The 17,025-nt window shown below is 39.0% G+C and overlaps 1 protein-coding gene across 6 annotated transcripts in view; it reads right to left on the bottom strand.

Moving 5' to 3' along the window:
- Positions 1-17,025, bottom strand: part of RMND1 (required for meiotic nuclear division 1 homolog) — a 38,903-nt gene that overhangs the window by 8,678 nt on the left and 13,200 nt on the right. For 5 of the 6 annotated variants that reach the window (XM_060168060.1, XM_060168059.1, XM_060168061.1 and 2 more), the window contains 7 exons: positions 14,420-14,495; positions 10,072-10,111; positions 7,608-7,708; positions 5,757-5,863; positions 4,758-4,822; positions 4,120-4,196; positions 1,031-1,151 (listed from right to left, as the gene is read on the bottom strand). In XM_060168060.1, coding sequence (XP_060024043.1) covers positions 1,031-1,151; positions 4,120-4,196; positions 4,758-4,822; positions 5,757-5,863; positions 7,608-7,708; positions 10,072-10,111; positions 14,420-14,495 — 587 coding nt within the window. Of the gene's footprint in view, positions 1-1,030; positions 1,152-2,959; positions 3,215-4,119; positions 4,197-4,757; positions 4,823-5,756; positions 5,864-7,607; positions 7,709-10,071; positions 10,112-14,419; positions 14,496-17,025 lie in introns of those variants that run through there. The other variant, XR_009543859.1, reaches the window with a different exon arrangement.

The following is a 17,025-nucleotide window of genomic DNA, read 5'->3' as shown; positions in this document are numbered from 1 at the left end:
AGAAATCAAAATGGAATCCCCCACATGGCTGAGTAACTCACAGGAAGGCAGGGACTGATACAGGCAATGGCTTGGATGGATCTCAAGGGTATTATACTCATTGAAAACAGCCCATTTTAAAGTCACACCCTGTATGATTCTATTTATATAACATTCCCCAAATGACCAAATTATAGAGCTGGAGAGTAGATTACTTATTACCAGCGGTTAGGGATGGTCGGGGAGGGAAGGGTGTGACTATAAAGGGACAAGCACAAGGGAGATCTCTGTGGTGATAGAACAGTTCGGTGTCCAGATCTGGTGGTTACCTGGATCTACACGTGTGATTAAATGTGACAGAACTACGCACACACATGGTACTACTGTCCATCTTGTCTTCTGCTCTCTTTCCCGTGTGGTTCACCTCCACCATGACGCCCTCCACGCACTTCCATCATTCCATCAGCTTCCTCCCTCCTCAACTTTTCTTCCATGCTTCTCAATGCTTTCAGACAGGTCTAACTGGATGTCTTCTTGCTACTCTACTCTCAACACATCCTAAATGTGGCTCCTCCCCTCCCCCCAACCTCTCTACGTTTTGCCATCTTTCTACCCGTCACCCACAACAAACGTCAGTCATCCTTATTCTTCCTTCTCCCTGGCCTCCCAGTACCAACCAGTTCATTTGTCTTAAAGGATTCTTTTAAAAATTCATTTCTGTTCTCACTGTCACCAGTGAAGTTCTGGACCCCATGAACTCTTGCTTGAAACTTGATGAGAAACTTCCTAACAGACCACCAGGCCTCCAAACTCTCACCAACCTTATCTAGTCTGTAGAGCAAATATCAGAATATCCTTTGACGTGAAAGCTGAAAACTGTCTGTACACAGGAAAACTAGAACGGGAGATCTAGATATCTGAGTAGAAGTCAAACAGGACATTTCTCCAAAAGCAGTTAAACACATTTACTTAATTAAAAACTTCTCTTCACACAGTCATACAACTTATAGGTGACATTGTGTCACTCTCAGTAGAAGTGCAAAATACATACCTTAACTCTACGAGTAATGCTGAGGAACTGACAAGTTTTATCATAAAGTTCTTCCAGATTTTCTCTGTCCCAGTAGAAATCAGGAGTGATCAAGAAGTCTGAACTCAAGTTTATATGGTGTCTTAAAAAAAGGAAAATCGTTAACTTTTAATTTTTATCTTGAATTAAAAAGCATGGTCTATTTTATTTCTTTTTTGAAGAAGATATTTATTGATTGATTTATTGATTGACTGAAGTATGGTTAATTTACAATGTTGTGTTAATTTCAAGTGTATGGCAAACTGATTCAGTTACACATATATATATATATATTCTTTTTTAGATCCTTTTCCATTATAGGTTACTACAAGATATTGAGTACGGTTCCCTATGCTATACAGTAGGTCCCTGTTGTTTACCTATTTTATATATAGCAGTGTAGCTATATTAATCCCAAACTCCTAATTTATCTGCCCCAGCCCCTTTAGTAACCACAAATTTGTTTTCTATGTCTGTGAGTCTACTTCTGTTTTGTAAATAAGTTTATTTCTTATTTACATGGTGCTTTATAAAAGTAGGTTTTTTTAATTTTTTTTTTTTTATTTTTGGGGTATGCGGGCCTTTCACTGTTGTGGCCTCTCCCGTTGCGGAGCACAGGTTCCGGACGTGCAGGCTCAGCGGCCACGGCTCACAGGCCCAGCCGCTCCACGGCATGTGGGATCTTCCCGGACCGGGGAACCCGTGTCCCCTGCATCGGCAGGCGGACTTTCAACCACTGTACCACCAGGGAAGCCCAAAAGTAGTTTTTAATGCTGATTCTTGTAATATTTCTGAGAAACATGTAAACAAAAAATTTTCAAAATGTGCAACCAAATTAATTCAATCTTTATATTAACATTTATGAAGTAGAGAGAAAAAAACCCAATTAAAAAAACTTCTAGGGACATCCCTGGTGGTGCAGTGGTTAAGAATCCACCTGCCAATGCAGGGGACACGGGTTTGAGCCCTGGTCTGGGAAGATCCTACATGCCGCGGAGCAACTAAGCCCATGCGCCACAACTACTGAGCCTGTGCTCTAGAGCCTGTGAGCCACAACTACTGAGCCTGTGCGCCTAGAGCGCGTCCTCCGCAACAACAGAAGCCACCGCAATAAGAAGATTGCGCACCGCAACGAATAGTGCCCGCTTGCTGCAACTAGAGAAAGCCCGTGTACAGCAACGAAGACCCAACGCAGCCAAAATAAATAAACTTATTAAAAAAAAAATTTCTAAGCTTCTTTTTTCATTAAAATTTGTTACAATATACATGCACATATATTTGTGTGTGTGTGTGGATAGGTAATCAGATGGCTCAAAAATAAAAAAGACAGAAAAAGGTAAAAATTGACCAATCTTACTCCTATTCTTATCCCCATTTTTCCCTTTCTCCCACTCCCTGTGGGTAGCCACTGCTAGTTTCACACACACACACAAACACACACACTCTATTTCTACCTTTTTTACATATGAGGCCTGAGTTTGCTTTTAAACAAAAATTTATGTTATAGAAGTAACACATAAATAGCTGTTCACTATAAAAAAGAAAAACCCTAGAGAAGAACTCAGAAAACACTGGTAGGCCCGTTACCCTAACCAATCAAATCCTTTCGGCCCTGCCAATACTCTCCTGTGTCCTTCCAGATCTGCTTCCATGCACACATGTGCACGTGTGTGTGTGCGCGTGCACATACACCTACGTGTCTGGTAGTATGTATACGTATGAAGATAGAGATGAATATTTATGTTGTTTGCTTCCAAGTAAGATCATACCATGTATAAGCTGTGACTGCCACATTTCTATTTCTCGTCATAGATTCGCCACATTCCTTTGAAGAACACATAAGCACTCTTATTGTAAAGAGACGAAAACTTAGGATAACAACAGTAAGACTCTACGAAACTATTCACATACCTAAGTATATCAGGTCCTAATTTCTGAGTCCTAGTATTATAATTCGCTATATCAAGTTCTGCTCGCATGACCAAGAGAAGAGGGGAGAGGAGTCTGTCTCCCCCATTTCTTAGCGAGCTCAAGGGCTTTAGATGTGCTGTGGGACGCTTTCATGCAGGGCTTTTTATTTTTGTTGGTGCCCTGAGTTAGGGTCCCTGAGCTTTGAGAAGGGCCTAGATGACGCAACACTGGACCACTTCTCTCCAGGGCAAGTAACTAAGGAGAATGTGGAAAAGCAACTCTTAGGTAAACTATTGACAAGGAACTCCAGTAACTCACCCCACACACGACAAGGGCCGAAACACTGAGAATCCTGCCTAGTGAGAATAACACCAAGATTCAGGGTGTTTCATTCCAAAAATCTTGGGACAACTACAAGAATGAAATAAACTGAAGGCCTTTTAACTTAATTTTGAACGATGTACTATTATATTTCATCAATTCTAAGACACTCTTCTTCCCATTTTAACATCTCTGAAAATGGGAGGCATCTTTAAAATTGATGATGTCTTACAGGTGGCAGTTGAGACTTAGTTGTCATTGCCTTAGATGACTTATTTCTCTTATTCTTTCCTTTTTATGTATGCCCAAGAGGAAATGTGATCTACATCCAAATAAGACCGAGAGCTATTTCCGTAGTGCAAAATTAAAATTCTGTGATGAAAAAGCATTGTCTCATATGTTAGTGGGCAGCATTCTCACTTTCTTGGGGCATCGTATGGTGTTTTAGAGTCAATGAAATATGGTACATCACTTTTCCGTAGCAATTAGGTCTATTCAGCATTATGATGCAGTGATATACTTTTACTGAGAATTACCCTTGTCCAAATTCTAGAATGCATCTTTCCACCTTTGAATAACACCTACTACGCTCGCTGACGTAGGTTTAACGTAGAGTAATTATGGTCTCTCTTGCACATGCACGGTTTCTTCCAGTACAGTCCTAATACAGCCCAACTGCTTCTAATGGGTAAGAGTTCTCCATGCTTATAGTGAATGAAATAAAAACAGCTGCAATTCCCATAAAGATATAAATGTTCGCTCTTTACTGTAGAGCTACAGGGAGATTTCCTGGAGATTGTTAAATATATGAAATATTTCATTTACAGAGAAAATTTTACCTTAAGGCAAAGAGTTCACCCATTTTCTGCATAACTTCTTCATGAGATAGTTTCACTTTCTTCCCAGCTTTTAAAGCCTATTTGGGAGGGGGAAAATAGATACATACATACACAGGTTTCCCTCCTCACTAGCATTTTCTATGATGTACATTCCTAATCGCTTAATGAAAAACCAGGGGCTCTTTTCCCTAGTATAATTATTCTTTCACAGTAAAAACAAAGTTAATTACAGTAAGCATGATTTTTAATGTATTCTGAAGTTCTGATATAATTTTAGATGCATTCTTCATGCCACTGTTTTCCTTGTAATTTGTCAAGACACTTTTTAATCGAGAAAAGTGGTCATAATTTCCTTCCTTAGAGAGGAAACATTTCATTTTATTTCCCTTCAATTCAGTTACATTAAAAATACTATACCATTAGAGAAAAGTAATTTGAATTTGAAGTTTTAAAAGGTTTCTTATTTTATCATTTTATACGTAACCGGGTTTTTTTTTTTCTGCTTAAATTCAGTGCAGCTTTCTTAATGTTTATTATTACTTTATTGTACTTCTAAATTCATCATTATAGTGGGAAATTTGTATTTTTCCCCAATAGAACTCAATCCTTGAAAACAAGCATAAAATTGGTATAATTACCTCTGGAATCGACTGAATAGATTCAACAAATTTATCCAGTGCTGCTTCCCAGATAGCCAGTTTCACTGGGGGAAAAAAAATTAACAACAGAACATTTATCATCATATTCCTGTTTCTACAAAATGTAAAACGGCACAGTACCTTCACTGCCATTTCAACAATAGTTTAAGAAGCAGATGTCCAAAAAATTTGAGACTGAAATTTAAGAGTCGTTACTTCTTATTACAAAAGATGGCACTAGGTAGAAAGAAGAAAGTTGACTGGATTTCCAAGCCCTGCTCGCAGACCAAAACTACACTGGGTAGAATCCCTGATTTTCTCCTACTGCATCTCAGAAGCTGAGAGGAACGAAGGGTGGCTCTGTAGAGGGGCAGAAATCAGGCCTTCCTGACCTTCCCTCCACTCCTCTGGGCTGTGGGTACAGCTCAGAAGTCCCGAAGCCTCCTGGGTGGTATGTGCAGCCCACCACAGCAGCAGCCTAGTGCAGACTGGTGGCAGGAACATTTCTTAGAACATTTCTTCTACAGTTCTATTCAGGTGCGTGGATCTCGCCGAAAAAACTGAGAGCCACTGTGACTCTCTGTCCCATTCCTGTGAAAAACCAGAGTGTATTTTTCTACATAGAGGCCTGGTCCCAATCACAGAAGGCTGTGCTTTCTCTGCCTGGATTAGAGACAATCTAAGACTGACAATCTCAGAGAGAAGGAGAGGGGAAAACAAAGGTAGTGATAATAACAGCAACAACATAAAAAAGTATTTTTGGAGAGGTAAGCTTTATCAATACCACTAATAAGGAATGAATAACCATAGCACAGATACTATATATTATACTCTATACTACATATATTTTTCTCTTGGAGGGAAAAAAAAGGAAAAGGAATTATAAGGCTTTGCTGAGTGCTCTGCGAAAACATGTCAAAGTCTTTACTAAATATTTCAGCTTCCCTCGATGAAATGAAAACTATGTGATACCGTCTCTGATAAGTAGCAGTAACTTACCTGAAAGGCAAAGAGCATTTGAGAAAGCAAATTTCTCTAGAATGGCGTCATCTAAATCTAGCTCTGAATTTAACCTGATTTCCCCTCTGTGAAGTTTTGACTGTCCCCTGAGAAAAGAAAAAAAAAAAAGTAGTTTCTAAATCACAAAAAGTACCTTTTTTCTTTTGAAAAATAATCTTTATAATCTTTCTAGAGGTCATTTTGGCAATCTGTATCAAGAGTCTTACAAATGTTCTTATACCCTATGATCCAAGTAATTCCACTTCTAGGAATTTATCCTAAGGAAATAATCAAAGATGCAAGGAAAGATTTGTGTACAAAAAACTTTCTATGGGGACTTCCCTGGTGGAACAGTGGTTAAGAATCCGCCTGCCAATGCAGGGGACATGGATTCGAGCCCTGCTCCAGGAAGATCCCACATGCCGCGGAGCAACTAAGCCCGTGTGCCACAACTACTGAGCCTGCATGCCACAACTACTGAAGCCCATGCACCTAGATCCCGTGCTCTGCAACAAGAGAAGCCACCGCAATGAGAAGCCCGTGAACTGCAACAAAGAGTAGCCCCCGCTCACCGCACTAGAGAAAGCCTGTGCACAGCAATGAAGGCCCAACGCAGCCATAAGTAAGTAAATAAATAAATGAATAAATAAATAAATTTATTAAAGAAAAAAGACAAATGAATAGAGATATACATTAAAAAAAACTTTCTATGGTCAAATGTTGAATAGTAAGAAATCAGGAAAGAAACTAAAAGTTCAACAGAAGAACGGTTCATTTACAGGAATTCACACAACAAAAATGAACAAGCATGTTTTGAAAGGATATTTAGTAGAAAAGGGAAAATGACTACAATAATTTGCTAAGTGAAAAAATGCTGAATATAAAACTATGTAACTATACACAGTATAATCTGAAATCACATGGACATGGTGAGTATGGGGAGGGAGATGAGGCAGCTGTGACAAACCAAGATGTATATGTACAGAACTCTGGAGCGACTGGGGAGGAGGGGGAAGGGAGGGAATCTGGGAGTGTAAGTATCACAAGCAAATAGGAAAAGTAGAGGCTAAACCTTCACGAGAGACGTGAGACCAGAAGACATGCACAAAGGTTGGTGGACGAGAAGACAATACAGGAAAGCTCATCGCTGGCTATTATCACTTAGCTCTTATCCCAATTAGTCTTTCTATAGCTGGTGTCTCTTTCAAATTTCCCTAAAGCTCTGCTTGTGTCGCTTCCTTTCTCAATACAAAGACTTTTTTTCCTTCTCACATTCCACTAGACCAGTACCTCCCTGAGAGAAAAGACCTTTTAATCCTGTTCATTCTGCCTTCTCTCTCCGCCCTAACATCCCTCCTCATTTTTGCACCCTTGCTGTGACATGGAAATTGGCCAGTACGTTGCCTACCCATACATTTGACCTGAGAGTGGTACAGCAGTGGTACCCCCATTTCCACAAGTGGTTCTCTTAGAGCACCCTGTCATTATACTTTATACTTTTTACACTCAAAGTCAATGGGAAAAAAGCAAAAAGGATTTACTTCAGAGAAGACTTTACTAGAATAACTGAACAGGTTCATTCTAACGAAGGCACACCGTATTACTGATTTTGGCCGCTTAGGAAACTTACTATTTTGGGGTTATACTATCTACTTGTTTTAATTTATGGGTAGCCTGAGAAGCTATAAAAATAATATCTATCCACTAATATTTATTAAATGTTTCAGCTTTGTATTTGTACCAATAACTTTTTTCTTAAAATTAGTCTCCAAATTAATAATTTATCTTCTCTACTGCTGTACCTAGTTATTCCAAGCACCCTTTTCATAAACTTGATAAAAAGTTGCTTACTCTGTTTTTGAGTAGTTAAGCTCTTCATTCTCCCAGTGCACCAATGCAATTTCATAGGGGTGAATTTCATGTTTTTCAAGAACTTTCATCACATGCTTCATCTAGAAGAAAAGCAAGATCAACCTGAAATTATAACCGACTCCCTCAGTACAGGATAATGTTATAGAGTTAATGCTTATAACATTTTTAAAATTACATTTGATACCACTTTTTCTGTTCTTTAGGTTTTAAGGAGAAAGCAAATTCATGGTGATACTAAACTAATTGGAACGATATATTCACTTGCTTTTACATTTGGAAAACACAGACAAGCTTAAGGAGGAAAACAAAACCTCCCATTATCCCACGACCCAAAGAAAACCCCTAATAACATTACGGTTTGTATTCTTTAAATCTTCAAAACAAAAAGTTTAAGTAACACACTTGTAAAAATTTAAACACAGAGGTATAGAAAGTGATTCTCTGTTCTCCTGAATTTTTTTTTTCACACACACACACTGTATTTTATTTTTACAAGAGATAAACTGACACCAAGCATTGTAACTGGATGACCACAACAAAAGCAACAATGATTGCAATTACCAAACACGAAACACACTCACACTGTGTCATAATATTGACATTCAGTCCAGGAATCCTCCACTGCAACAGCTCCTTTACTTTGCAGTGAAAATTGATTTGTGTATTTTTTGCCTCTGAGTCCTTGTGGGATTTTTTTTTTTTAATTCAAACAGAAAGTCACAAAAATTATAATCATCCTCATCAGTTCACTCAGTCCCATGTAATTAATTTTCTTTTTCATCTTGATCTTTTGTTAACACTTTTATGAATTCATCAGTTTTCCATTAGAGTTCTGAAAATGCTTATTCATTCAGTTCAGCAGTATAGTCAGTCTCCTGAATTTCTAATCCTCTAATGTAACCACCATTAAACTTGGTGCATACCCTTCCAGACTTTTCCCTATGTGTATATGTATGTACATTTAGTTTGCTTTCTATATAATTGGGATGATACTGTACATATGAACATTTTCAATGCGATTCTCCTTCATGGAGGAAACATAATTGATTTAACCGTCTTAAATGTCCATCCATGGGTTTTTTTCCTGTTCTCTACTATCACGATGTCACATGTGCCAGCCTTATGCGTGTATCTTCAAGGACTTGTGGGAAAATTTCTTTAGGATTTGTTGGAACAAAAGACATGCACACTTATAATTTTGATAAATGTTTCTAAAATGCTCTCCAAAACAGTTTTTCCAGCTTTAGAATCCAAAGATTTACGAGAGCATTCTTTTTTTTTGAATATTATTTATTTTTTTATATAGCAGGTTCTCATTAGTTATCTATTTTATACATATCAGTGTATATATGTCAATCCCAACCTCCCAGTTCATCCCACTGCCCCCCCTTCCCCCCCTTGGTGCCCATATGTTTGTTCTCTACATCTGTGCCTATGAGAGCATTCTTTTATTTATTTTTTTAATGAGAGCATTCTTAAAAAACACTGGGTATTGTCAGCCTTTTACATCTTTGCAAATTCAAATAGCCAATTTGTACATTTTTCTTACATTTATTGCTCATTTATATTTCCTTTTCTCCAGGAAACCGCCCCCCAGTCTCCCTCCCCCTGCCCCCTATGTGTGTATCTCCTTTCAGTAAAACTGGGTTTGTATGAGGCATATTTTTTTTACCAGCTCTGGTATTATATTGGTTATATTCTGTAACCTGCTCTTTTAATTGAACTGCAGCATATACACAGGCAATTCCTCGGGAACTGGTTTCTTCCCACGTGACTCTTAAGAGCTGTAGTATGTACATCCTAAATACATACTATGGGTGTATTTAACAAACTTGCTATTATTATGTGTTTTGGTTATTCCTCATTTTTGCTATTGTAAATAATGTGTTGATGAACATTTCTATACATCATTCATCATATATAACTGTGATTATTTCCTTTGTATAACTTTCTAGATGTACAATTGCTGAGTTCAATATAAAGCTTTGATATGTATTACCCAACTGCCTCTGAAAAGGTTGTATTAAACAAATCATGATTGGGATATTGAAGAAATTATTTCCAGTGAGCTAAAAAGTTCTAGAAAACTTGATCTAGAATAAGACTCAGTGCAGCCAGCTTCCAGTGAACTGTGCGTACATGACTCATTTTGTAGGTTATCACATGAGAAGTAGACTTCCTTCTGTCTGCAGGGTAGCTAGGACTGTTCTGATTTTCCACAAATTATTGTGTGCTCAGAGAATGGAAAATGTAGGAAACATCTAAGTCAAAAAGAAAATTCTGGAAGATGACAGTGCTACAATCAACATCACATAATGCAGAGCAAATAAACTGGGGATTATCTGTTAATTTACCTTCCAACTGCTCAGATTATTAAGTGCCAATTAACAATTTATTCTCAGAAAACTAAATTTTAATACTTTCACGCTTTATTTATACTTACAGTTTTGTCTTTCACATTCCAGAAGACAGCAGCTCCTTCCCTGATTTAAAAGAATAAACTAAGTTAAAGGTGGAATACATTCTTTAGGGCCACACATAAAGCCATGCTTAGGTAGCTTCTAGAATGCATCTAGAAGGCCAATTTTTTTTTTTAACATCTTTATTGGGGTATAATTGCTTTACAATGGTGTGTTAGTTTCTGCTTTATAACAAAGTGAATCAGTTATACATATACATATGTTCCCATATCTCTTCCCTCTTGCGTCTCCCTCCCTCCCACCCTCCCTATCCCACCCCTCCAGGCTGTCACAAAGCACCAAGCCAATATCCCTGTGCCATGCGGCTGCTTCCAACTAGCTATCTACCTTACTACGTTTGTTAGTGTGTATATGTCCATGACTCTCTCTCGCCCTGTCACAGCTCACCCTTCCCCCTCCCCATAACCTCAAGTCCGTTCTCTAGGAGGTCTGCGTCTTTATTCCTGCCTTACCCCTAGGTTCTTCATGACATTTTTTTTCTTAAATTCCATATATATGTGTTAGCATACGGTATTTGTCTTTTTCTTTCTGACTTACTTCACTCTGTATGACAGACTCTAGGTCTATCCACCTCATTACAAATAGCTCAATTTTGTTTCTTAGAAGGCCAATTTTAAAAAATATGATTTATTATTGATTTGACATTATGGTCCCTGGATGGATATGATAAACAAAAGCTATTTTTTGAATTTCAGATAAAAAACCTGACCCCTCAAAAATTCATGGATTTCTCCTGTGGTTTGCAGAATAAATAACTATTATTGTAAAACCATGTAACTTCAGGTATCTAGACTCTTTCATACCCGATGCAATTCTTTTTTGTGTTTTTAAATTAATTAATTTCTTTTTGGCTGCGCTGGGTCTTCGTTGCTGCATGCGGGCTTTCTCTAGTTGCAGTGAGCGGGGGCTACTCATCGTTGCAGTGTGCGGGCTTCTCATTGCGGTGGCTTCTCTTGTTGTGGAGCATGGGCTCTAGAGCGCAGGCTCAGTAGTTGTGGCACACAGGCTTAGCTGCTCTGCAGCATGTGGGATCTTCCCGGACCAGGGCTTGAACCCGTGTCCCCTGCATTGGCACGCGGACTCCCAACCACTGCGCACCACAGAAGTACCCTGATTCAATTCTGGTGTACAGATATCAGAATAAGGAAATTTTTGAGACCTGTCTCATTAGCTCTCATTAGGCAGATTCTGCTATCAGAAAAGAATAAAGGGTCACGCTTTTAATATCTGTGGAATAAAGAGACTGAGATAAATTAAAGCTTCAGATGGTAAAGGCACCTATGAAATAATGCCAGCCATCCCTACAGTGCTCAGAGTAGACCTGCAACAATGCCACAGGAGGCCCTCACAATCCAAGTCTGCCTTTGACAAAATTTAAGTCTAAAAACTGTTAGGGAACTTGTTTTGATTTCTGAAGTCTGATGTGTTGAGCTGTTTTAGGTAGTAAATTAAAAAAAAGGAAAAAAAAAAGAAAAAGGAGTTACAGCTCTGGGTCATTGCACCAGAGGAAGGAAGGGTAGAAATGAAAGAAAGGTAGGGGCTTCCCTGGTGGTGCAGTGGTTAAGAATCTGCCTGCCAATGCAAGGGACACGGGTTCGAGTTCTAGTCTGGGAAGATCCCACATGCCGCAGAGCAACTAAGCCCGTGTGCCACAACTTTTGAGCCTGCACTCTAGAGCCCACGTGCCACAACTACTGAAGCCCGCGTGCCTAGAGCCCGTGCTCCGCAACAAGAGAAGCCACCGCAGTGAGAAGCCCACGCACCGCAACCAAGAGTAGCCCCTGCCCGCCGCAACTAGAGAAAGTCCGTGCGCAGCAACAAAGACCCAACGCAGCCAGCCAGCCAGCCATCCATCCATCCATCCATCCATCCATCCATCCATCCATCCATCCATCAATGGTAAAAATATGATGTTCCCATTAGCATTTTTCAAACCATCTTGAGCAATGTGCTTAGTATGTGTGTGGGTCTGTGCTTAGCATCTGGGATGCAAAGATGAGTATGGTCTAGATCCTCTGCTCAAGGAAGTCCCAATCCAGAGAACACGATCCACGGACCACCAATTACAATAGTGTGATCCAGGCTGTAACAGAGTTACGCAGAATCTAGGTGGATGTACGCTGGAGGGACACAGTTCCTAAAGGACTAGCAGAGCCAAATGAGAAAACGAGGAAATACCCCAGGCTCCAGGAAAAGGTGCGAGCGGGGCAGGCAACATCTCAGAATAAAGAGCCAGTAGTTTGAATGGCTGCGGATGAGGGGAAGGGGAGGGCACTCAGGTCAGAGGCGGGGAAGAGCCAACCCCTGAAGGAACTTCGTGCTGTGATAAGGCGTTTGGTCACATTCCGCAGAATTTTAAGGACAGTATAGTGATCAGAATTACCCACTGAAAAATTGCTCTGCCTACAAACAGACAGAAAGACTGCTGGTGGGGTGAGAAGACAGGCAGGGAGACCAAGCAGTGAGTGTGGCAAAAGGCCAGGGTGGGGTCTCAGGATATGGATTTGGGAGGTGTTTAAGGCCACAGCCAGAGCGCTGGTTCAGAGAAGCACCTCAAGGCAGATGAGAGACCCCAGGAACTCTGCAGTATGGCGCTCAAGCCACATGTGACTACCGGGCACCTGAAACAGGCCTGGTCCAAACTGAGAGCTGCTGTAAGTGGAAAATATACGCCGGGTTTCAGAGACTTAGTATGAAAAGGAGAACGTAAATCTCACTAATTGTTGACTGATTACATGCTGAAATGGTAATAGTTTAGATATGTTGGGTTAAATAAAATATACCAGTAAAATTAATTTCAGGCAATATATGATGTTATTATTAGTGTGGGTCAAAATTAAATTCATCTTTTTTTAAATTAAAAATGCGGCTATAAGAAAATATCTTATTACATTCGCGGCTTGCATGTGTGCCTTGCGTTGTATTTCTACTGGGTGATGCTGACCTGGAGGACCTCAGAAATCCAAATTCCTGACTCAAGTCAAAAGGGGTGTTTCTCTACCGGCACTAAATGCTGAACTCTTGATTCTGTCCAAGGAAAGTAAGGCACCCACAGGAACAAAGACAGAGCTTCCAGTTATCATCAGCTGTAAGAACTAAGACCACAGAAACGTCATCAAAGTCTAGATTCTCATGGATGGTCCATGTATCTCTCTTCCGCCGCTTATTAGTCCTTTGACTGTGGGTAATTCACTTAATCCCTCTGACCCTTGGGAATAAAAGATCTTCCTCAAATGTTGTGAAGATGAGATTATTTTAAATGGTTTCTATTATCATTACCACTTCCACTCAGCTACTCTGGAGTATCTGGTATCCAAACAACCTTAAAAAAAAAAAAAACCTTTAAATAAAAGGAATAAATGTATGTGGATCAGGGTCCCAGTCTGAAGTCTCCAGAGAGGTAAGGTGATCTAAAACTTTAGCTTCAGAGGGAGAAGATGGAAAAGGAAGAAAGACAGCAGGGCAGGTAGCATGAACCTGATGAGGGGCACTGAAGATGAATGGGAAATAAGATGCTTACATATTCTTAGTAAATGAAAACCCACATTTACCAATAAAGGCAAGTACACACCAACTTACCCGAATGGGCCTGTTAATGACCTCAGCCTGAGCTTCCTTCAGTCTCTTGCTCTCAGGAAGGCCGGAAGCTGGGGGGAGTCCACTCGGTTCCCTAAATCCCTGCGTTCTGCAGGGCACCATTATTTCCACAAGTGGTTCCTGACCTTAGCTTTGTCCAATGCGCTCTCTTTTTTTTTTTTTTTTTTTTTTGCGGTACACGGGCCTCTCACTGTTGTGGCCTCTCCCATTGCAGAGCACAGGCTCTGAACGCGCAGGCCCAGCGGCCATGGCTCATGGGCCCCGCTGCTCCGCGGCATGTGGGATCTTCCCGGACCGGGGCACGAACCCGCATCCCCTGCATCAGCAAGCGGACTCTCAACCACCGCGCCACCAGGGAAGCCCCCCAATGCTCTCTTTTTAGGGTGCTTTACTGTCATGAATTATGAGCGGTGCGAAAAACTTGCATATATGATACAAAGATGACATAATGCTTAAAGTTAATTTAGAACAAAATGAATAAAAAATCCCTAATCTTTTCCCTAGGGGGGAAAATTCTTTATTTCATAAGAGGATTTACCAGCAGATGCCTAAAAGTGACAAACTCTCCTATTCAAATAAGAGCCAAAGGATAAATTTAAATCACAAATAAATTCTGAAACATCTTCTGTTAAGAGAGAAGGTACACCTGCATCTTTAAGGACCACAATACCTGGCCACAGCCCATCTTCCAATGGAGTTGCTTTCTTGTCTTACCTGAAGAAGAATATTGTTCCAGGATCACCTTCTTTTGCAGCATTTTCCATACCTATCACCAAAATATTTGCTGCATCTGTGATAAATGAGCAAAAAGCTATGTCACAAGGTGACACAAGATTTAAGTCACCTATAAACTTTTAACAAAGTATTTGTGATCATTGCTTCATATACCATGAAGTGCTCTACAACACACTGTCCATTTTTCTACTAAGGTTTCTAAAAGTATTTAATATATGAAAATGAAAAGACCATAAGAAATTACTTGAACAAAATATTCAACAACCTGTGACACTATTATTAGTGCTATTTAAAACTCATTCATGCCCATTTTGATTCAGTAATCGCTAGTCCAGCTGATAATTATTAAAGTCTTAGTATCAGTACAACTAAGGTTCAAGAATTTGGGGGGGTGGGGGAGGGATGGACTGGGAGTTTGGGGTTAGCAGATGCAAACTATTATATAGAGAACAGATAAACAACAAGGTCCTACTGTATAGCACAGGGACCTATACCCAATATCCTGTGATAAACCATATGGAAAAGAATATAGAAAAGAATGTATCTATATAAAGGAATGTATAACTGAATCACTTTGTTGTATAGCAGAAATTAACACACTGTAAATCAACTATAGTTCAATTAAAAAAAAGAAAAAAGAATTAAACTTCTTTCTGTAAAAGTAATTTAAAATAAAATTTGAAGAGCCATTAATATATTCTCTTCCTTTAAATATCATTTTATTAATAATATAATTTTAATATTCTCAAACTACTCTTTCCACTGAATTTTAAATTATATTGTATAAAGTGTGGAAAATAGAAAACATACAGAAACAAAGATACAGTCCATTTCAAAACATATCTGATTTCAAAGTTAATCATGAGAACTACCATGACAGTCACCTGTAACTATTTAAATATTTTAACATTTTAAATATTAAATACATACATATACAAATATTCACCAGTAAGTAGTTACTTTGTATATTAGTTTAGTAGTATTTATTATAAGTATATAAATATTCTATAATGTAAACTATAAATAACATGTTAGTCTATCAATAAATATACTAATATTAATATGTAAAATGTTACATAATTTCTTTTTTGAAACTAGATACATTTTAATAGAAAACAAAACACAAAATAACCCTTTTCAGAAAACAGAAATATTTAATCCTTTTCCCACAAATTAGAAGTTGCTTTATCCTCAGAGCATAGTTTTCTATGCGTGTGTTTGTATCTAAGATTTGTTTCACAGACTGTTCATTAAACTGCTACTGCAAAACAGGAGGTGGGAGGGACGATCTCAGGAGAAAAAGACACTGGAAAAGCCGCACCTCGGAATCATCTGGAAATTCAACATTTTCTAATTTTGATGTTTCACTTCCAATTATTTTCATTTCTTTATCACAATCTGTCCTTTTAGGGGAGAGAATTGTTGAATAGAAGTGCAGCCACAAAAAGAATCTTTCTTTCCCACCAACATAATTTCTTAACATAAAATCAGGATCCTCAAAGCTTCAGAGCTCCTAATAGAGGCTGGGGAATGGGGGATTCAGAAAAAGACCAACTCCTAAACTCCTTTTCTTTGGTGAAATCACACTTCCTTGAGTTCTACATCTATAGAGGGCAAGGCTCACCCATATAGCCAAGAACACCACAAATGAAGTGGGAAAGATCCAGGCCAGTGAGAACAGTACGAGAAGCCCCCAAGTGTGTGATACACAGGGGCACCCTGCCGACAGCCTCTGGAATCAGCCAAGAATACCGCAGGGCAATTTTCCTTCTTAGAGGCCCTGGACATAGCTCTGTTTTTCTAAGTCAATTATGTGTTTTTTGCCACCAAATAGTACAAACAGTTGGTTCAGATCATCAAGGCTGAGAAAACACAATGACATTTCGATTGTTTCTTACAGGGTCGGTGACTCTTTTAAGAATTTTCTCTGGAGCAGAGAGGTTTTCAACCTACTATTTTTTGCTACTTTGAGGTAAATTCATGAATCTTCCATCAAAGTGTTCCAAGTCATTTTTTTTAACATAAAGCAGGTGATTTCTCAAGAAGCCTTCCTCACACTATCCTAAAATCTTCTCAGTTTAATTCTCTTTTAAAATATTCATTGAGTTTATCTAATTCTGTTAGTTTTAAAGTGTTGGACTGTACTGGTAAATTTTTCTTTAAAGGCTCTCCCCAACAGTTCTATCAATTTTACGGTTCTTCTTTAAAACTAAAATAACTTTTTAACGTGACAGAAATGAAGTGTCATGGCCTTTGATCATCCCAAGTAAGAGTGATCCTATAATTACAGCTGAATAAACCATATTGATTTTAATCTTCGAACTAAGTTCTCGGTGAATATGTTTTAAATTTCCTATCTTTGTATGTTATTTGTATAAAGAGATTCAACGCCACTTTCATGATATAATCCTTCAAATAGAAAATGAGGGGCTTCCCTGGTAGCTCAGTGTTTAAGAACCCACCTGCCAATGCAGGGGACACGGGTTTGAGCCCTGGTCCGGGAAGATCCCACATGCCGCGGAGCAACTAAGTCCGTGAATCACAGCTACTGAGCCTGTGCTCTAGAGCCTGTGAGCCACAACTAC

Source organism: Lagenorhynchus albirostris, chromosome 12 (genome assembly GCF_949774975.1).
Source record: "Lagenorhynchus albirostris chromosome 12, mLagAlb1.1, whole genome shotgun sequence".
Classification (NCBI taxonomy): Eukaryota; Metazoa; Chordata; class Mammalia; order Artiodactyla; family Delphinidae; genus Lagenorhynchus; species Lagenorhynchus albirostris.
This window is presented reverse-complemented; position numbering and strand designations above follow the sequence as displayed.